The sequence below is a fragment of the Rhinolophus sinicus genome, chromosome 18 (assembly GCF_057876585.1).
Source record: "Rhinolophus sinicus isolate RSI-liver-muscle chromosome 18, RSI-T2T, whole genome shotgun sequence".
NCBI classification, from domain to species: Eukaryota; Metazoa; Chordata; class Mammalia; order Chiroptera; family Rhinolophidae; genus Rhinolophus; species Rhinolophus sinicus.
In genome coordinates this window covers 23,343,784-23,367,041 of record NC_142518.1, presented here as the reverse complement: position 1 = coordinate 23,367,041, position 23,258 = coordinate 23,343,784, and the positions used below count along the sequence as shown (strand labels likewise).

Here is a 23,258-nt window from a genome sequence, read left to right as displayed (position 1 = left end):
GTCCTGGTGCGCTGCTAACGATACAAAAAGTAGTCCCACCTTCAAGGTAGATTAAATTCTGTGAGGCTTTATCGCTTTGCTTGCCAGCCTTGATGCTTTTCAGATTGTTTGGCTTAATTCAAATCAAGCTACTGCATCATACTGTCTGTCTCCAACAGCTGTAAAGAATCTCAATATGGTCCATGACCTTTCTTTTCTCTGTTGCTCTTTCTTATTATGAAACAGGAATCGGCATTTGGGCTTCAGTATTTTACTGGGTCAAGAATTTTTAGTGAAATGTCATGTAATTGCTTCTCTCTTTGGTGAAAAAGCTGTTGTGGAAGAAAGCTTTCTACTTCTTTCCCTTCCTCCTGTGCATTTTGAAGTCTAGGACACATGTATTCGCAGGCTGTTACATGAGGAGAGAAATGGAAAGCCAGCTCCGTTTTCAAAAATAGCTCAACAATGGCTTCCATTTGCAAATGAGAGTCCAGTGATAGATAGACATTAGGTATAGGTTACCTTATTTTCTGTACCTGACCAACATTATAATGGCTTCCATTATGATGAAGGTTCCTGCGAGCTTGTAATGGCGGCTGTTTATTGATCAGTGCTGGTTTCTCTAGCTAATGTTGCAGGCTGAGATTCAGTGAGCCAGACCCTCATGTTTAAAACTGCTCTAAAATAGTGCAGGTCAATAACCTCATCATACAGAACTAGTTTGTCCTCACAAACAACATCACCATGACTTAGACTCTGTCTCTAAGGTCACTGCTTATGCTTGGCCCAAGCGTCATTTCTGGAAAATTGTGTGTTTTCCTTACAGTTTACAAGGGGCTTTTCCTTAGATGAATTTAAAGTTTTAGTCTAAATGCACTATCTAAACACCGGATATTGAAAGGCACAGATTTCTCTGTAGATATCAATAGGCATTTATTCAGGAATACGTTGCCTCACTCCTAACATCTGAAAAAAATAATAATAATTGGCATCCAGTTCCAAGCCTGGTATAATTTTCATAAAGTAGCTGTCTATTCAGTATTCAGGTTGGAGAGTTACAGAAGGTCCTGAACTCAGCAAATTTCAGGGTGTCTGTTGATACTTTAAAGAAAGCCAGTCCCCAAGCAGACATCTTCCTTGGTTAGCATAGTGATTCCTGTAGCCAGCACTGAAACTGTCAAAGGGACCATTTCGTAGGTCCCCTCTGTCTGCTGTTCTTTGATCCTCTCAGGGGTTGGTACAATTGTTACAGATTACAAATATACATTTAAATTGGTTTTTACTATTATTATTATTATTATTACTATTATTAGTTTCAGATGTACAAACAATGTAATAGTTACACATTTGCACCCCTCACAAAGTGATAACCCCCCACGCCCAATCTACTACCCCTCTGACTTTGTATATAGCTGTTACAATTCTATTGACTCGATTCCCTATGCTGTACTCAACATCCCATTACTATTTCACACACACACACACATACATATATATGTATGTATTTAATTCTGGTTGACATTCAATATTATTCAGCTTCAGCTTCAGGTGTACAGCACAGTGGTCAGGCCTCTACACAGTCTATGAAGTGATCCCCCTGATCAGTCCTGTGCCCATTTGGCATCTTACACGATCTTTACAACATTATTGATTATATTCCCCATACTGTATTTCATATCTCCATGACTGTATTGTGACTACTAATTTGTACTTTCTAATCCCTTTACCTTGTCCCCCAGCTCTACCCCCTCCCATCTAGCAACTATCAGTTTTTTCTCTATATCTCTGAGACGGTTTCTGTTTAGTTTGCTCATGTATTCTGTTCTTTATATTCTACATATAAGTGAGATCATATGGTATTTGTCTTTCTCAGTCTGACTTATTTCACTTAGCATAATATTCTCTACATCCATCTATATCAGTGCAAATGGTAGAATTTCATTCTACTTTATGGCCGAGTAATACTCCATTATGTAAATGTACCACAGTTTCTTAATCCAGTCATCTACTGATGGGCATTTCAGTTGTTTCCATATCTTGGCTATTGTGAATAATGCTGCAATAAGCATAGGGGTGCATATATTTTTTTGAATTGCTGTTTTGGATTTCTGTGGCTAGATACCCAAGAGTGGAATTTCTGGGTCATAAGGTAGTTCCATTTTCAATTTCTTGAGATACCTCCATACTGTTTTCCATAGTGGCTGCACCAGTCTGCATTCCCACCAACAGTGGATGAGGGTTCCTTTTTCTCTACAACCTCTCCAACACTTGTTTTTTGACTTATTGATGATAGCCATTCTGACAGGAGTGAGGTGGTATCTCATTGTGGTTTTTATTTGCATTTCTCTAATGATTAGTGAGGTTGAGCACTTTTTCATATGTCTGTTAGCCATCTGTATGTCCTCTTTAGAGAAATGCCTCTCCATGTACTCTACCCATTTTTTTAATTGGGTTGTTTGTGGGGTTTTTTTTGTGTTGAGTTATATCAGGTTTTTATAAACTTTGGATATTAACCTCCTAATAGATGTATCACTGGCAAATGTCTTCTCCCATTCAGTAGGTTATCTTTTTGTTTTATTGATGGTTTCCTAGCTGTGAAAATATTTTTTTGGTTTGATGTAATCCCATATGTTTATTTTTTTATTTTTTTCCTTTGCCCAAGGGGATATACCTCCTTACACCATACACAAGAATGGATTCAAAGTGGATTAAAGACTTAAATGTATGACCTGAAACCATAAAACTCCTAGAAGAAAACATAGGTAGTAAGTTTGCAGACATTACCTTTAGTAATATTTTTACTGATATATCCCCTCGGGCAAGGGAAATTGGCTTTTACTTTTGAGACTTTGTAAAAAAAAAAAAAAAAACCCGAAGGAAAAGTCTTACTTGAAGGTCAACAAGCAAATTTTTATTTTCGTTGTTTGTAAACCATCCACCAGTTGATCCTGATTAATCATACCTCCACTCATACCCTCAACTCCTCGGCCACTTTGAGATCAGAACTAGAACCTGCCATGTCTGAGCATATCTACTTTCTACTGTCACATTAATGATGTAAAAGGGGAATTACCTTTATGAAATCAAAGTAAAAGCAAGGAGGTATTAACTTTCCCTCTCTTTCGCGTCCCTGAAAACCATTTGTAGAGTTAGCTCTCTTCTTTCTTTCCTTCCTTTCTCATTCCCTTCTTCCCTGTTTCCTCTCAAGTCAACTCATTTGGGAGAAGCTGAGCTTAAGTAAAAACTCATCCCTGTTCTACCATTTATCTCTTGGGTTTGGAGAAGATTAAACATATCAAGTTGATAGTGACAAATGGGCAAGATTGATGTGGGAGGTTGGGGGTGTGGAGAATAGTTGATTCCCATGAAAATTTTGATACAAGCCATGACCTTGGAAACACTTGAACATTATCGGGGGCTTGTGGTAGCCTGAAACACTAGAGGCTCCAAAATGACCTCACAGTTTCGAACATGAAATCCAGCAAAGAAGGTTATAAACTATGGGAACTATTTTAAATCTCTGCATGGATCATAAACTGCTTTTTAAAGATTAGGGATGCTTTTTCTGAAGCATGATCCATTGCTCTGATAGCACATAAACAAAGCCTATTTTCAACTTCGATTTTGTATATCAAAATTTTTAGATTATGCTCTTCCTAATGCCTTTTCTCCTTAACTGTCAGATTTCTCACCCCTTAAAAGAAGTGAAAAGGGTCCCAGCAGCCTGCAGTACATTTTCATGAAAGAAATTTGGTTTTGTTTTGAGGGGGAGATACATTTGGAAACTGTAACAATTATGAAGGAGAAAGTGATATTCTTAAAAAAGAAAATGCAAATCCTTCACGATGTGGTATATAAGAGTGAGTGTTTAAATGGATAATTAGTGCATCTACTGCTTGCAGACATTTTAATTAAGGACACATGGAAGAATGATTCTGTTGCTTAGGAAATTAACTGTCTATTGGCACCTCCACATTCTGTATCAGACAACCTGTCTGTTCAGCCCCTGTGCTCGCCTCCCAAGTTGAGTCCTATTTGGGACCCGGGCTCATCCGTGTTCAGTTTTTTGTTCTTTTTTTTCCTTTTTCTTCACTTCATCAAATTCTCTAGGATTTCTTTAATTTTCAAAGAAGGTGAAATTTCAGTTTTTGGTTTTTTTGTTTGTTTGTTTGTTTTGTCATCCCTGACTAACCAACTTCTTCTTTATTTTCTTTGAGGACTTCCTATGAAAGGCCAAATATATATTATGAGACAGTTCTACTAGTGACATAAATATAGCACTAGATCTCTGATGCAAAATTACTGGAAAAATCTCAGAATAGTATGATCGAAGATAGAAGCATCTTTGTTTTGCTTCCCCCTCTTTCCCCATCTTCCGCTTTTTCTCCCTCCCTCCCTCTTTTCCTCCCTTCCTCAGTCCCTTCCTCTTTTCCTTCCTCCCCACACACTACACACATACAAATACATTTATTTCATTTGATTTATATATTGTTTGTTCATCTTAACTTCAGAAATTGTTGAATATTGGTTGGATAAGTTAGATAAATTGTTTAACATGTGTTTAAGTTATACCTTTGGTAAAAATATTTTGCAATAACACTATTGATTAAATCATTTGATAGGTTCTATTTTCTACAGAGTGACTAGTTCCTCAGTAGCACCCAGTTTAGCAGTTTAAAAGCAACAAAAACATCTGTCATCAGTAACAACAATATTGACAAACGCAAAAAAAAAATGAGGCATTTGTTATTTGGTTTTTAATTTTTTTAACTCTTGAACTTAAGCATTTAGATGACATTTTCTTCTGTTCATACTCATTCTTTAACTTAGAACACTACTGTTCCTGTTTAATTTTTTTAAAGTGTGTGTATGTATTTTAAAATACTTATATCATTTCTCATATATTAGAATTTGAGAGCATTAATGAAATTTTAAATGTCTTGGTTATTTGCAGAAGTGATAAGATGAAACAAGTTGCTTTGCTTTGCTTTTAGATTATAAAAAAAATCTTGCTCACATGAATCTAATAATATGTTTTATTACTACTTTTGAATTATTTTGAAATGTAACGGAAAAAGTAGTTGTTCGGAGCATTCTGTATTTGGCCAAAGGTTTCCACTACAACCTTTAACACAAAATAATTGCTGTAGACAAATGGTCAAGAGAGCAATTATAACCTTCCAGGCATCATTTCCTCAGATATAAGCTGCAAAATGACAGCATCATTAGTCACTTTCAATTATAGTCAGTCATAACCAGGGATGTTTCATTTTCCCAGCTGTTTTGTTGTCAATTAACTAGATTAAGCTGTTTAATTTTTTTTTCTCAGCAAGTTTGTTCTACTGCCAACATCAACATCATAACATTTCTAAAAACTTCCTTAGGGTTTATTTTTTTTGTCTGATAATTTTTAATATATTATTCACAACAGAAATGTGACTGAAGATTTATATATGGTATAGTAGGTTGAGTGATATCTTCTTGGTCAAAGCGTTGTCCAATTAAATATTATAATTATGACAGTATTTGGATTTTATAAATTATCTACAGGCATATGATCTAATTTATCTGGCGTAGCTTGTTTTTTCTTGTAATATCAGAAATCAATAGAGAGATAACAGACATAAGTCAGTCCCCTCAAAATGTACAGGTCCACTTTCCATGTCAATGATGATAGAAAAAGTTGGAAGAAGAATTACAGAAAGAAACAATATTAGAGATTCTATAATTTATTAATACATGAGTAGCAGAATTTCATTTTTAAAAAATACAAGTTACCTTTACAAATGAGGAAAAAGTCTTAGATGATGACAGGTCGGTTGATTAAATGCTAATCACATATGCTTGAATATAAGGAGAGCCCTCACTTTCCCACTGAGACAATAAAACTTATAATATATTTTTGAGTAACTTGTAGATATCAACATTTAGGAATATGGATGAGATTGCCAAATGTCTAATTATATTTTATTTCTTCATTGAGTATCACTTCCACGTTTGAACTCTCACAGTTTATAAGATAACACACTGATGAGAAAATTGCTTTTGCCACATTTATATTTTATGAAGCAAGTTGATTCACACTATTCATGTGTATATTCCAGAATTTTAGGAGTCACCATCTTCCTCCTAAGTTATGTGGAATATGGCATTGTTTGAATCGCCCATAAGATGCCGTTAAAGCTCTCTGTCCAAAGACAATTAGGAGCATGCCAATAATCAAAAACTTAGGATTCTTTAGCTTACTGCAGCAAGGGAGAAAGCTTCCCAAAGGGACGGTGGAGCATCTCAATAAGAGGGCATTGGAAAGAGCTGCTCACAGAGTTTGGCTGGCTAGATGATTCTAAGGAGAAATTAGGAAAGTGGAAGCCACTTCTGGATTAGATGCTACCAGTCAGTTTGGTTCCCTTTTCTCCACATCCTTGCCAACACGTGGTTTTTGATTTATTGATGCAGCCATTCTTTTTTTCTTTTTTTTTCTAATTAGTTTCAAGTGTACAAAACAATGTAATAGATATTTACACCCCTCACAAAGTGGCAATCCCCTCCCCCAATCTACTACTCCTCTGACTTTGTGTATAGCTGTTACAATTCCATTGACTCTATTCCCTATGCTGTACTCCACATCCTGTAACTACATATATATATATATATATATATATATATATATATATATATATATATATATATACATACATACATATATATGTATATATATGTATGTATACACACACACATATATATATACACATATATATGTATATATATTATAGTTGACATTCGATATTATTCAGCTTCAGCTTCAGGTATATAGCACAGTTGATGACAATCATTCTGATGGGTGTGAGGTGATAGCTCATTGTGGTTTTTATTTGCATTTCTCTGATGATTAGTGACATTGAGCATCTTCTCATATGTCTATTGGCCATCTGTATGTCTTCTTTGGAGAAATGTCTCTTCAGGTCCTCTGCCCATTTTTTAAATTGGCTTGTTTGGATTTAATTGGCTTAATTGGCTTGGTGGGAACCCTCATGCACTGTTGATGGGATTGCAAGTTGGTGCAGCCACAATGGAAAACAGTTTGGAGATTCCTCAAAAAATTAAAAATAGGACTACCTTATGACGCAGTAATTTCAGTTCTAGATAGTTAGCCAAAGAAATCCAGAACACTAATTTGAAAAGATATATGCACCCCTATGTTCACTGCAGAGCTATCTACAATAGCCAAGATACGGATGCAATCTAAATGCCTATCAATAGATGATTGGATAAAGAAGATGTGGTACATTTATACTATGGAGTATTACTCTGCCATAAAAAATGAAATATCTTCATTTGCAACAACATGGATGAACCTAGAGGGTAATATGCTAAATGAAATAAATCAGACAGAGAAAGACAAATGCCATAGGATCTCACTTATATGTGGAATCTAAGGAACAAAATAAACATAACAGAAAAAAAAAACAGACTCATAGATAAAGAACAAACTGATGATTAGCAGATGGGAAGGAGGTTTAGGGGGCTGGGTGAGAAAGGTGAAGGAATTATAGAAGTACAAATTGTGAGTTACAAAATACAGGGATTAGTAGAGCATAGTGTGAATAGTACAGCATAGGGAATGTAGTCAATAATATTATAATAACTATGTATAGTGCCAGGTGAGTACTAGACTAATTGGGATATGACTTCATAAATTATATGAATGTCTAACCACTATTCTATACAGCTGAAACTAATACAATATTGAATGTCAACTGTAATTGAAAAATAAAATAAATAAAATTTAAAATTAAGTAAAGACACAATGTGGTGATCGGGTGTCTTAATTTTTATCTAGAAGGTGAGGGGATTAAAGCAGGGAAGAGCTGTCACTGTTAAAGAACAGTGCCTCATATTAGTCATTTTTCTTATGGCAGAGTGGCCTTGTCTTTGTCTCATTCCAAACTTGGCTCTGGGGTAGCCTTATCTCTAGCTTGTTTATTTTCTGTGACTTTTTTTTTGTTTTCATTTGGGACCCTCACGCCTAGCTAGCTGCCACTTACCAATGGGCTGTTTTTCACTTCCTCGATGGAATTTTTATCCCCAACCTCACTGCCCATTCACAAAATATTAGGAGAGAGAAACTTCTCATTTTTCTTAGATATACATTATTTATCACCCCATCAAAATAAACTGTCTTTAAAAAACTTGTTTACAATGGCCTTCACCACTGTTAAGTGTGAGGTTATACCCTAGGAATAACTGCTAATGATTTATCAACTTTATCTTCTTTTTTTTAAAATTAACCAATTATGTCATATGACTTTCATAAGCATCCCAAAATTCACATCTCTTGAGGTTATTTCAGGCTACTGTGCAACTTTGTTGTTCAAAATAAAACAATTGAGATACAAAAGATATAAAACTCTAAAAGGAGTTGACTCCTTTCTAAGGAAATATTTGCAGGTAAAGTTTCAATTTAGACTTACTCAGTAGCTCATGCTGGAACTGGGCAAGCATTTTATATATTTGACTTTCACCTCTGGTCTGCAGTTGTATTTAATTGCACTTATAGAGATATAGATGTTTCAATTACAGTATTCACATGCATGTCTGCGTATATACAGCCATAGGTGGATTCATATATTCATGTGACAGATAATTACATGCCAAACATTGATACAAGAGAGAAATACAAGATTTTTAAATTTTAGAAATCCGAAACTCAAGAGATTAAAACATATATTCCATTTTAAATTTAAAAAGGAAAGCTACATTCAGAAATCATTTTTTATTATAATTAATGTCTGCTCTTCATAAAGAAGAAATTTCACATTGTTTGATATAACTGTACTAATATTGAATGACCACTTCCAAGCAAATTTTATACAATAGAAAATAATGGTCAGCTGCAAAAGTCGCCAATCATGAAACAAAGTTGGCCATTAAAAAAAAATGATCTCAAAACTTCTCCCTTTGGATAAAATATGAATCCACTCTGTTGAGTTTTGAGCCCTTGTGTGGAACGCTGGGGATCTGCAATTTAATTAGCATATTCAAGGGTTTGTTTGTTTTTTCTATATTTAAATGTGTTGCAAATGCTTTATTTTTTAATGTTGTGTTTTTTTTGAATTTTCAATTACGGTTGACATACAATGTTATATTAGTTTCAGATTTGCAGTATAATAATTAGACTTGTATATAACTTACAAGTTATCATGCCAGTAAGTCTAGCACCCACCTGACACCATACATAGTTATTACAACATTATTGACCATATTCCCTATGCTGTAGTTTACATCCTTGTGATTATTTTGTAACTACCAATCTGTACTTTTTAATCCCTCCTCCCTTTTCACCCAACCCCCTCAGGCCCCTCCCACCTGGAGATCTTCAGTTTGTTCTCTGTATCTGTGAGTTGGTTTCTGTTTTGTTTGTTCGTTTATTTTGTTTGTTTAGATTCCACATATAAGTGAAATCATATTCAAAGTTTTAAAATTCTGGAAATCTAATCAAGAATAGGACTTGATGACTATTACCCCACTAATTTTATATTTAAAGATGTTGGAATTTAGACATATATTTGGTTCCCTTAAATTCGGTTGTAGATTGTTGACCTGATTAGCGAATCATCACCTTTTACAGATTTTTATTGAGCGCTGCTTAAAGTTTATTATGTAAAGAATGATGCATTAGTTGCTGCAGCCAAACATTTCTGCTACCTGAAAGAATTGTACAGCCTAACAGAAGGAAATGAGAGAATACAAAATATGGGTGCACGTCAGAGGACCAAAATGCAAAACAAAACCAAACAAAAAAGAACTTTCATAATCCATAAATAATCAACTTCACCTCTAAAGTACAACAGATATTTGAAGTTGCAAGACTGTTTTTGTGACCACCTGAATGAAAATCTATAGCCATTTTATGTGATGTTATTTGTTAATAATTATGAGAGTTTTCAGAGTACAATTCTGAGCTTACTGCATTTTTGACACTTTGCAGTATCCTCAGGTGTTTATGGTACGTTCAAGGTACTACTTACTTTTTCAAATCTCTGCATTTGAAATTACAGTAACACTTATTTTACCCACCTAGAAATAACAGTGGGCAAGATAACACTTGAATAAATGAACAGACTGTTCAGAATTTAGGTATTAATAAAAGGAAATTAAATATGTAAACATGTTATTTTCAGCGTAACCAAAACCTAGTCCTTTAAGCATTGAAATATTTTCATTTTAACTATTTCAGTGAAAATTTTTATTGACTATCTTCTGTTTTGCTTCATTAAACAGGCATAATAACGAACCAACAATTTTATAGTACTTTACAGTTCACAGAGTTCTTTTCACATAAAATATCTCATTTAGTTTCTCCAACAAAGCTATGAGTTACATGGTAGTGTTGTATCCATATTTCAGGGATGATAAATCTGAGTGACCTATCTGATTTGCCAACAATCACACAACCAGTAGTAATGAGTTAGGACTGAAATCCAGGACTTCTGATTCGAAAACACAATGTAATTTAAACTTTTCCTAATTTTCAGGGGCGTCATTATCAGCATCAATTGTTGATTTATTTAATTATATAATGATGCACATGGAATATGCAGATCCCTCTTTCTTCAGTTGAGACTGAGATGAAGTAGTTAATTTGCTTTTAGAAACCAGGTTGTAAGATGAATGCATACCTTTAAATATTAGACTCAAACTCAAGGCAGTGAGATGCTTACACTATCAGAAGAAAGTAGAATTTAAGCCAAATGTAAGGAACAGCAAATGCCATCTCTCCTCACCCACTCACTCTGGAGCCATATGCGTATTTGGTAGAATAGTCGGCAGATCACAGCAGGAGTTAAATCAATCTCTAATCAGTATCTGTCTCTCTCTGTCTCTATCTCTCAGCAAATATACATGTAAGTGACTTCCTATAAGTTAAATTATATATGATGACACTTCATCACATGAGGTACTGTTATCCCTTCAATAAATAACAAAGATCACTACATTTTCTAGTTATCTGCTTTTGTGTTTATGATCTCCCTATTATCTATCCTTTGGTTATCAGCATGCTTACTGCTACTTGCTCTTAATATTCTGTCCATGAGAAGTGACTGCAACTTTGGAGGAGAATCAAGAGACCAAATATACGTCAATTCACTAGTCTTTTATAATATTTAATTTTCAGTGGTTAGCTCTCATGTCAGAATGGAAGATTATCTTCCATATGGCATGACTTTCAATGGTGGTTTTCCTCACTTATCAGAGGCATGTTTTGTTTGCTTTTGGATTCAAGGCTTTTGTTTACATAAATAAAAAGAGTTACATTCATCGGTATGATAGTTAATGTTTAACAACACACACTGTGGGGGAAAAAAAATTAAAAGCCCAGATTTGGCATAACGTTAGACACACACATAAATAACTTTAAGAGCATAATGACAGTTATATTAGGAAGTGATAAATTTTTAGTATTTATGCCTTTGACAGCTTTTCAACAGAATTACCGTGTTTCCCCGAAAATAAGACCTAGCCGGACCATCAGCTCTAATGCGTCTTTTGGAGCAAAAATTAATATAAGACCCAGTCTTATTTTACTTTTCACTATAATATAAGCTCGGGTCTTATACTAATATGAGTTTATAATTAGATTATATATAATTAGATTATATATATTTTTTTATTATAATTATATTATAATATAAGACCAGTTCTTATATTAATTTTTGCTCCAAAAGACGAATTAGAGCTGATGGTCTGGCTAGGTCTTATTTTCGGGGAAACACGGTAACTCCTATAGAAAATGATTTAAGGGCCTATTTTCTTATTTTTGTCAAGGATGGTGCACATCTAGCCCATTGTAGGTGCTTAGGTAACTCATTAGGTATAAGGGACACCTTCGGCTGGGTTTTGGATGTCCGCATCAGCATCAACTGGAAAATCGTTAGAAATGCCAGTTCCTGGCTCTCAGCCCCAAGACCTGCTGACTCTAGAAGGCCTCTCGGTGATTCTGATGATCCCTAAGAATGAGAGCCACCATTCCATGGTATTAGGGTTCATCTTCCCCCACCCCCAATCCATTGAGAAGTTTTGCCCTAGGACCTTAAGGCCTCCGCTTCCAGCCAGTGGGAAAGGAAAGAGAAACCTCACTCCTTTTTTAAAAGCCTCAGCCCAGAACTGACAGATGGTACTTCTGCTCATACTATATTGGCGATAAGTATAGTCATACCCCCTTATCCAGTTTCGCTTTTCACGGTTTCAGTTCCCCGTGGTCAATTGTGATCCAAAAGTATTAAATGGAAAATTCCAGAAATAAACAATTCATCAATTTTAAATTCTGCACTACCTTGAGTAACGTGATGAAATCTCATGCCGTCCTGCTCTGTCCTGCCCAGGATGTCAATCATCCCTTTGTCCAGTGTACTTACACTGTATATGCTCCCCACACATTAGTCACTTAGTAACCCTTGGTTAATGGGTTGACTGTCACAGCATCACAGTGCTTGTGTTCGAGTAACCCTTATTTTACTTAATAATCTCCTAAAGCCATTCACATAACTTTTACTACAGCACATGGTTATAATTGTTCTATTTCATTATTATTGTTGTTAATCTCTTACTGCACCTAATCTATAAATTAAACTTTCTATAGGTATATACATATAGGAAAAAGCATAGTATATATAGGATTTGGTACAATCCATGGTTTCAGACATCCACTGGGGGTCTTGGAACATATCTCCTGTGGATAAGGCGGGACTGCCGTAATCCTATAGCTAGCCAATGGAGTACTGCTGCCAGCTTGTATCTGCTCATGAGGAACTGCTGTCAAATTTTCAGGCATTTTGTGAGCCATTTGATAACTTGAATGAAAGTAGCTATGGTGGGAGTATTTACACCACATAAATTGGCAAATATTAAAATCAGGGTGTTCCTTCCCACCCCACCCCAGAGAGCCAGTTATTAAATGTACACGAGCAGGAAGCTACTGACCTATACAGACTTGGGTGACTCCGCTGGGAGTTCTGCAGCTTAAATGCCTCTTCAAAATTGTCCCATTTTGAGCTACATTGAGCTTGTATACCCTCACCTTGAAGGAGGGCTGGGAAGGACATGCCCTTGGGCGAGGCAGCTGTGTGCAGCTGGGATAGTCCCTGAAGAGACTGACCACTGAAGGAGGTCTACTGACATCTTTTCCACCACTCGAGACAAGAATCCGTCCTTGATGTGGACGCTGAGTGCCATATCCCCATGTGTATCACAGCCCCTCCTTCCAGGAGATTCTAAGATAATTCATCTGTGGTGAACCAGGATATCAGGATATATTTAATGTTCTCTGGATAATCCGCATATGCAGACATGCTCAATACTGTTTCAGAGTCAAGCCACTTGCTGAGATGGTCCTGTTTTTTTGTTTGTTTGTTTGTTTATTTGTTTTGCTTTTATTAATGTCTGTACTTCCTTTAAATGAAATTGTGCCTGGAGCAAGAGCCTGTATGCAGCAATTGCTGACTATTTCTAGGCTGGTTGGCTAAAATAATTACGATACCTTTGAAAGGAATTCTACCTAGAAAAATTCATTGAGAAGTGAAATGCAGCAGAAATACAATAATGTATTCACAAAATGAATTAATAACTTCATGAATTAGTTATCTTCAAGATGTCAATCAAATAAATAACAGGTGTGCTTTTTTTCTATTAAAGAGGAAGTTAGAAGATCTGAGCTCTGAGTGGAACGTGGTAACCCATTTACTTCAAGAGCTGAGGGCAAAGCAGCCTGGCCCAGCTCCTGGACTGGCGACTGTTGTACCCTGTAAGTATTCTGAATCCCATTGTCTTTGTCTGTAGCCATTTGCTCAACAGCGTAATAGTGAGGTGATCTCTGGGTGAAAGGGAAAATTTGTTGCAATTCTGAAAATACGAATAAACCTTTGTGCTATTTACTATACAGAATGTCTTAGAGTAGGTTCCTTGGAAACAGACTCTGATTCAGAGTGTTGGATGACAAGAGCATATAGGAGTGTGTTTTCTGGAGATGCACCTATGATGAAGAAAGGCACACAGGAGTAGACAGCGTAAGAGGCTGAAGGGTGATTTGACTGCAGCAGAGGCCTCAGCACATTTCACGGGAGCCTTAGAGCCTGGCTGCTCTGCAGAGCTGTCCTGAATTGCAGAGGAGAGGGCCTGGTCTGTGTATTCCTGAAGCAGCCAGTCATTGCTCATGGGCTGCACACTGGGACAAAATGGAGACATCCAAAGTGTTTTCTGAGCAATAAATGGATAAGACAATAAACAAACAAAACCTCACAGACATAGACAACAGCTTAGTGGTTACCAGAGGGTAAGGGGAGAGGGCAGACGTCAGAAGAGGGTCAAGAGGGTCAAATATATGGTGATGGAAGGAGAACTGACTCTGGGTGGTGAGCATACAGTGTGATTTATAGATGATGTAATACAGAATTGTACACCTGAAATCTATATAATGTTACTAACCAATGTCACCCCAATAAACTTAAGAAAAAAAGAAGTGTTTTCTGGGGTCAAGGGCAGTTGGTAGTAAGGAACACAGCTAACAACCAATACTCCCAGCAGCAGGGATGGCTGTGTTGTCCCTTGAAGAGGGTATCAGGACGGAGCGCCAGAGTCCCCACTAGCACTAAATACATGAGGGATTGAGCTCAATGAATCCTACATCGTTGAAGTGTAAACTTTGCATTTCAAATGTGCCTGTACGAACCCCTGAAACCACAGAAACACAGTCCTCCTAGCACCTCCCCCTGTCCCATTTGAAAACAATTTTGAAAGCTCTTTCATTTTGAGTTCAAGAAAAAGAAAAATGGGCCGTGACTACCACAGACCTGGGGGAGGAATGTTGCTTCATGTAACTATAGTTTCAATTTTTATTTTTACTGCATATTTTCAGTCTATTTTATTTCTATTCACTTGTTAGTAGAAGATATGCATACAATCTCACGGTAGTATTAACCCTGGCTCAGGTGAAAGGAGCCCGAAATTGTCTTTGCTGTACCAGTTCTATAATTAGACAGAACTAGAAAACATCTGTGTTTTGTTGTTGTTGTTGTTTTGCCTTGTCTACTTTCCAATGATCAAATAATTTAAGTACTAAAGCATGGTGACTGGTTCATCAAGTAAAGATGATTTTTATTTTCTATCAAGTAGAACTATACCACATTAGAAAACCAGGATAGCACAATGATAATTCAGTAGAAGTCACAAATAGTTCTTGGATTAAAAGAGGCCATACGATCTGGGGACAGTGTCTTATGCCGCCTGGGGTACCTGAGCAATCATCAGACTGATACTTAGTGACACTGGAGACTTGAAAAAGATGTTTAAGCATTCTTTTATTTATTTTTTATGTCAATCTGGAACACTAAAATTGCTGGATTAGGGTTTATAGTCAACTAATTATACCAGGTTTATTTCTTTTTATGACCTGTAGTTTTTGGTTTCCTCAGCACATATGCATAGTTTGTCCCTATCTAATTATTTATTTGTATTTATTCTCTAGCTTTCTCTCATTTGTTCAGCCTCAAACTCTCTAACTTTGTAAAGAGATTGGGTTCCAATGATTTGTTTATAAGTTTGTTGAACTCGGAACATAATTATGGGTCTGTGTCCTTATTTAAGCCACTTTACTCCTGGTGGAAAGGTTACAAAGCCAGAGCACAGAAATCTGTTTCACCTGTAAAGTACCTAAATGTGACAATAATGTTTCTAATGGCAAATGCATTCAAAATTCCAGTTTTGATTTCTAGCAACATATATAATTCATCCATTTAATAAATATTTATTGAGTAACTTCTATATATTGGGTATACTAGGTGCTCAGGATGCAACATAGAATAAGTTCCTCCCTCCATGAAACATATATTCTGGTTGGAAGAAAAAGATGCTGAGCTAATAAAGAAAAAAATATGTACTGTCTTGATATTGTTAAGTGTTATAGAGTGTAGTTCACAGATTGATGTCAGATGGGCACTTAGAAATGCAGTCTCAGGCCCCACCCCAGACCCAGTGGATCAGAATCTGCATTTGAATAGGATGCCCACGTGATTTGTGTGCACACTGACATTTGAGAAACAGTTATGAAGAACAGGAAAACAGGAGAAGAAGCAAAGGGGAGTGGGAATGAGGACATAACTGTTTGGTCAGGTTACCTTTTCTATGGAGAACATCAGAAAGCTGTTGGAAGTGAGGAAATAAGCCATGTGTATGTCTTATGGGGGAAAGCATTCCGGGAAGAGTGGGAAGAACCACAGTGAAGGCCTTGAAGTGAAGCAAGTTGGAGTGTCAAGGAGACCAGGAAGATGAGAGCAGAGGACAAGGGAATGTGTGGCCGAAGCGGGGGAAGACATCTTTCATAGCTCCTGCCCCACTTTCTTCTCCCCAACCTAAGAGTCGCATCTCCCCCTGCCACACTTTGCCTTCATCCTACTGCCTCCACATTGCTGCCAGTATGGAGCCTCTGGGAATGGTCTCAGCTCTCAGACACTAGTGATAGCTGGGAGCGTTCAGGCCAGAGCTGGAGAAGAAGTGAGGGGGAAAGGAATTTTCTCAAAACAGGGGCTTTTCATCCCATATAGCCAACTGACCAGAGCTGGGAGTAAAGTAAGAAATGTTAAATGTACAAACGTTGAATGAAAAGAATCAATAGAGATTCAAGTCGATCCAGAGCTACTTTTTTTTTAATTAAAGTTTATTGGGGTGAAAATTGTTAGTAAAGTTGCATAGATTTCAGGTGTACAATTCTGTATTACATCATCTATAAATCCCATTGTGTGTTCACCACCCAGAGTCAGTTCTCCTTCCATCACCATATATTTGATCCCCCTTACCCTCATCTCCCACCCCCCACCCCCCTTACCCTCTGGTAACCACTAAATTATTGTCTGTGTTTATGAGTTTTTAGAACAAGACAAACAAATGAGAAACAGAGCTACTTTTATTTAAAAAGAAAAAACATTCTTTTCTTTTCTGTAACATGGTGGTTTAAACATCAGAATTAAGAATTGCTTATATCCCTGACTTCCAGGAAGTTAATCTGAAATAAATACAGTATAAAAAAGGAAAATCTAATTTGCAATATGGCTCTGATATGATTATTTCATGTACTGTATTGTAATGCAATATCATTTATAAGTCATCATAGTAAGTTTTTTTCCATTGTACGTTATTGTGCTGGCTGCTTCTACATATGTGTCTTTAACATCAAAATAATTGCAAACTACATACGGTTATAAACAACTTTTTTTTAAGATAAGGATCCCAAGACTTGGAGGGGAAATAGCTAGATTAAGGCCACACAGCTGGGAAGAAAGAGAGCCAGGATTCCAATCCAAGTGTGTCAGGCTCCAAAGCCTGTGTTTTGTTGTGTTTTGTTTTTGCTGTGCCTTGCACTATCTCTCTGTCCAAGAACCTAATGGAAATTGGAGATATGGAGGCAGCTAGCCAGTAGTTAATGTTATTTAACTTAATCTCGGGGATACGTGCAGTAAAAGTGAGATATGTGTCTGTGTCTTTTCTACTTAAGGAGTGGAAGAAACCAGTTTACTCTGTTTGAATTTCTTAGTATTATAGAACTCTGAATCTCTTAGAATTATAGAACTCTGAACCTAGAATAATTACTGAAACTGTCTTCTGGTTGAATATTCTTGTTTTGTTTATGTGGAAACTGAGGCCCAAAGATCTTTTTAAAAAATACTAAACCAAGCTCCCTTGTGGCTGCTTACTTGTATAATATGATGAGGATGAGATGGTCCTATGTGAGCTATGCAAATTGTTTCAATTTACAAGACAAATAGGCATGCTGGAAAAAAACTTTTTTTTGCAATTATTGTTGCTTGGATACCTGAATGTATCAGTTATCTGTCTCTGCATAAAATCACCCCAAATGTAATGGCTTAAAACAAGAGTTATTTCATTGCTTGTGATTCTTTGGGTCTGCATTTTGGGCTGGGATTGCCTGGATAATTATTCTGAAGGTCTTGGTAGGGGTCGTTCACACGCATGCAGTTATCCGGCAACTCAACAGGAGCTAGAATGGTCTAAAATAGACTGTCTCAGATATGTGACAGCTTCCTGTTGGCTGCAGAACCTTGGTTCCTCACGACCTCTCATCCTCCAGGGGGTTGTACTGAGCTTCATGAGCTGACATTCTCAGGACACTGTTTCAAGAGCCTAAAAGTGGGAGTTACAGGACCTCTTGACACCTAGACCCTAGAATTCATACAACATCACTTCTGCTGCACTCTGTGTGTCAAAGCAAGTTGTAAGGCCAGCCCAGATTCAAGGGGTAGAGAAATAGACTTCACCTCTTAAAGGGAAAATCTGCAGTGTCATAGCACAGGGGCCTACGTAGAGGAGGATGGGAACCTTTCTTGTGGCCTTCTTTACACTCAAACCACTACGCTGGGGAAAAGGGTGAGGGAAGCAGAGAGGAAAGTGTTGGTCTGTGTCCAGTGTCCTATGTCAGTGGTTCTCCAACTTGACCATACATTAAAATCACCCATTTCTTATTAAAGCACAGATTGTTGAGCTTCAACCCAGAGTTACTGATTCAGTAGATCTGGGGTGGGGACTGAGGATTTGCATCTCTAAAAAGTCCCCAAGTGATGCTGATGCCACTCATCCTGGGACTGCACTTTAAGAAAGGTTGCCATAGGCCTATGGTGAGTGGGGAGGAGTGCATCCCTACTCCTGCATGCAACATGGAGGGGAATTGGAGGGGGATCCAGTGCTGTGGATGCCAAAGGGAAATCCATGGTATTTTAGCACCACCATCATTCCTCTCCCTTCCTCCACCAGGACTTTGGAGCTTGGAAGTTCAAGTAGATGGACAGCACACCAAGCCTAGGCAGTATCTGCCTAGCAAAGCAACTCAAAGACCTGTGAAGAGAATAGCTGTGCTTCTTTGAAGCTCCCCTAGAGCCTCTCAGAAACATTTAGGTAGATAGGACTTTACATGGGACTGAAGGCCTGCATGGCAGATGGAGGCAAAGAGCCAGCAAATATGGTTGTAAATGTCAGTGTGAATCCTTTCTTAACCACAAGCTGCTGGGTCTGGGAACATTCACATTCCATAATACCCAGTTTAGCGTTTTCAAAAGAAATTGCATATATTCATTGAACATAATGTGAAGACTCCAAATCAAGATATTGGAGTTCTTCAAATGTCCCCGAGTAATAACTCTGAAATGAATGAACACTGTATAGATAGACACATAGCGGTGCCAGTTAATAGAGGTTTCTAGTTGATTAAACACTGATAAAACCACCTCTTCCTGTAATTAATTTTGGAGAGAGCAAGTCTCCAGTGTAATTAGGAAAGTGCTGCATTGGAGGTCAAGAAGCCTAAATTCTAATCTCAGTTGTACTATCAACTAGATAAGGGATCAACGCACTCTTTTCGTAAAGAGCCAGATAGTAAATATCTTCAGCTTTGTGGTCATGCAATTTCCTTTGGCATTGTACTCTAAAAGCAGCCATACCGTACACAGATTGTAAAGAAACAGGCAGGATTGTGTTCCAACGACACTTTACTTAAAAAAAAAAACCAGGAAGTGGAAGGTGGGTAGAAATTGGCCCTTAATGTCCTACTCATATCACCTCAGCACTAATCCTTTCTGTAAACCTGAGCCTTCTAAATTCGAGTAGCTGTGACTCTGCCCAGACGCTTGCTTTCTCTGGGCACAGGAGAAGCTCACCCACTTGCAGAGCAGGTTAGAAGTGCTGGGGAGGAAACATTCCTGGAACAGCACTCAACCACTTATGGACAGGAATTGATGGACAAATATCCCATCTTCACTCCTGTAGGACAACTCAGAGGCATGTTCCACACCAGAGGTCTCCAGTGGGGTGAGCCCCAGTTGGCCACAGTGATAATCTGTTAGCATGCCCTGTGTAGACTTCCTTTCCATTCCTATTCATCTCCTTACTCTTCCACCACAGCTTTCTGGTATCATCTACCAATCAAATTACTTGTACTTAAGTCCTTGTCTCTTAGGGTCTACTTCTGGGTGAAACTAAATTAATACCAGTCTTAGAATTAGTGCCATGGTAATACCTTTTGAATGAGTTGTGCTATGATTCCCATTTTGCAGATGAGAAAACCAAGGGTCAGAAAGATTAAATAATATGTCCAAGGTGGACTCTGTGATTCCAAAGCTTACACTATTCATCAGAACACCATGTCTCAAGCAGTGATTTATTTGTCTTCATTTGAATTTTTGAAGGCTATACTTAAATATCAAATACTCACACAGAAGGTTATTCATACATTTATTATTTGAACTTCACTTGCCTCTCTAGAGTTGAATAAAGCATTTAAGGCTATTTCAATGATACTGTAAATGTCTAGGCAGTTTGATAAAAACATGAGGTTAATTGGAGTTTAAATATCTTGGCACTACTATTTATTTGTTTGATTTAAATTGCGAGAAAACAACTAATTTATTGTGAAAATGGCCTTCATTTATCTGCAGTGATCATGAGAGAAAGAAGGAAGGAAGCTATCAATTCTTCCACCCCTTTGGGGTCCCCATCTTTCTCAGAAACACAAGGAGAGGTGCCACTGTTGGTGAGGGGGGATTTTTCCCCTCCTACCCCTCTAGAGTGCTTATGGCTGGACTAATAATAAAATTGACACAAGGCCAAATGAACAGGAGAAAAAGACCAATTTAATACATACACACAGGAGATCATAAATTATACTCAGAGAAATGAACCAGTCCAGCTTTTTATATTTTTTTGATAAAGAAACAATAAATTTGTAAAGAATTGACAGTTCCAAGTAACTTAGGTTTGGGTGCTCATTAGTAAAGAATCCAAGCAGAAAGAGCACTTGGGTAGTAAATTAGTAAGTAAGTAGATAGATGATAGATAGATAGATAGATAGATAGATAGATAGATAGATAGAACGACAGACAGACAGACAGACAGACAGACAGACAGACAGACAGATAGATAGATAGATAGATAGATAGATAGATAGATAGATAAAATAAGGTTTCTCTATCCTGTATAGAGGGAAGGATTCCTTCCCTCTAACCAAAACAGTCCTTCTCAGCCCCTGTGGAACAAGGAGGGCACCTTTCACAGAGCTTTATTTTCCTGCATTCAAAGAGACAAGGGAGGGTCAACTCACCCTTCTCGCACTGGCTGTTTTGCAAGTAACTCTAATTTCATCAGTATGCCATTGTGTGTTTTGGGGGGCAGCCTGCCCTGGGCTCCGACACTCCCCATCTCCTTTCCAGTTTCATCTATGTTGCCTACTGTCGATTCTGTTTCAGCTGAAGCTTTTGGATAAGTCACATCAGTTTCAATGGAGCAAAGTCTTTTTCTGACTCATTAACAGATAATTACTCTATTGAAAACACCTAGGACATGGCTATGCCATCATTGGTTTTATACCTAAAACCTCTAAACCAGGGGTGTCCAAACTTTTCTCAACGTTTTTCCCCAAGGGCCATATGCGGTAAAATATACAAATAGCTGGGCCACTCACTCGAGGTGAAGTATGTATTGCCTCACCTGGTTTATTTAAGTACACTAAATATATTTTTGGAATTTACTGTGGGCCAATTAAAAATGGATTGCGGGCCACAGTTGGATTGCGGGCCGCAGTTGTCCCGTGGGCTGCAGTTTGGACACCCCTGCCTTAAATCTTAAAAACTTTCTCAAAGTCTGATACCGTGTTTCCCAAAAAATAAGACCTAGCTGGACCATCACCTCTAATGCGTCTTTTGGATCAAAAATTAATGTAAGACCTGGTATTATATTATATTATATTGTATTGTATTATATTATATCATATATTATATAAGACCCGGTCATAATATAATATAATATAATATAATATAATATAATATAATATAATATAATATAATACTGGGTCTTATATTAATTTTTGCTCCAAAAGATACATTAGAGCTGATTGTTCGGTTCATTCTTATTTTTGTGGAAACACGGTACACTAGGAGTAAGATTTTGTACCAAAATGCATGAAGTCCCCTAATCAATGATAATAACAGGGTAAGGAATGGATTTTAGACCCTCCCCAGGATATTTCAAAGCCCTGAGCAGCTAAAGAGACCCTCCAACTCTTGGCAGTAATAAATTAATCAATTAATTAAATTATATGTGTATATACCATTGAGGTGAGGGTGCTTGAACTCTGATGTGTTACACTGTACAAAGGGAAGTGACAGCAGTAAACCCTGGCTGGGGAGGCTCCTGTATGGCTCGCACAGATCAGAAAGAAGTCTTCTTATTCCAATGTAGGCAATGGGGGTCCCTGGTCCCAGGCCAGGTTCTTCAGCAATGTCCTCTGGTTAACGGGGAGGGTACAAGAGTGCTGCCATTGTTAATATTCAAGACGGTGATAGACTGTGCAAACTAGACTATTTAGATGTTAATTATCCATTTTGTGATAATGAAATTCCCTTTGTTCTCCTTCTCTTAACCTTTTGGCAGTTTTATTGCTTGGTTATCATCTCCAGTTAGGGCCAAGCTTTGGGATTTGAACTGGCAAAGCAAGAGAAGCTCTAATCCATCATTTCTAATGCTTGTTGGAAGCATTCCTGGAAGTTTCTGTGTGTGTGTGTGTGTGTGTGTGTGTGTGTGTGTACATGTGCACGTGCACATGCACGTGCATGTGTGTGGAGGAGGAGGAGGAGAATAATATCAATGGTTGAATGAAATATTCTGATCATTACGGATTTTTCAATTACCCACATCCTGCATTTTAACAGAAATAAAGGGTTCGTTACAGTAAAAACACCTTAGCCTTCTTATAGTATTTATCTCCTTCCAAAAAAGGACCTTTGCTGGAAATCACTATAGAGTACACCACAATGCTGAATTTCTTCTCAAACTATTATCAAGGGGAAATTAACACTATTTAAACATATTCGTGAGAATAAGGCACCCCACAGCCCACAAGTTAAAGTTCTCCGTGGACTCCTAATATGTCTTAAAGTTTTGCTGAATCATGTTGACATTGGATATAACTTTATCCTCAAAGAAAGAAGATTCCAAAAAGAAACTGTAGCAGTTTGCGCTTAAATTGTAGATTGTAAGATTGTGATCTCTGGAAGGTCTTTGAGAGGTCATTCATTCTTCTCCAATATCTTCAGAAAAGGCTCTCTCTGTCAGAAGCAATCTTAAGGTTAACTGCCTACTCTCTTCTTTAAAAATGAAGAGTAGGTGGAGTTTCCAACGCTGCCGTTAGACTCGAGACATTCTTTCAGCTGCCTGACCCAAGTTCCAGT

At 37.4% G+C, this 23,258-nt stretch overlaps 1 protein-coding gene across 8 annotated transcripts in view; it reads left to right on the top strand.

The window, feature by feature from the left end:
- The window catches only part of DMD (dystrophin), a 2,122,179-nt gene that overhangs the window by 1,424,644 nt on the left and 674,277 nt on the right, over positions 1-23,258 (top strand). For all 8 annotated transcript variants that reach the window (XM_074323910.2, XM_074323908.2, XM_074323912.2 and 5 more), the window contains one exon: positions 13,672-13,780. In XM_074323910.2, the coding sequence (XP_074180011.2) occupies positions 13,672-13,780 (109 nt within the window). The remainder of the gene's footprint in view (positions 1-13,671; positions 13,781-23,258) is intronic.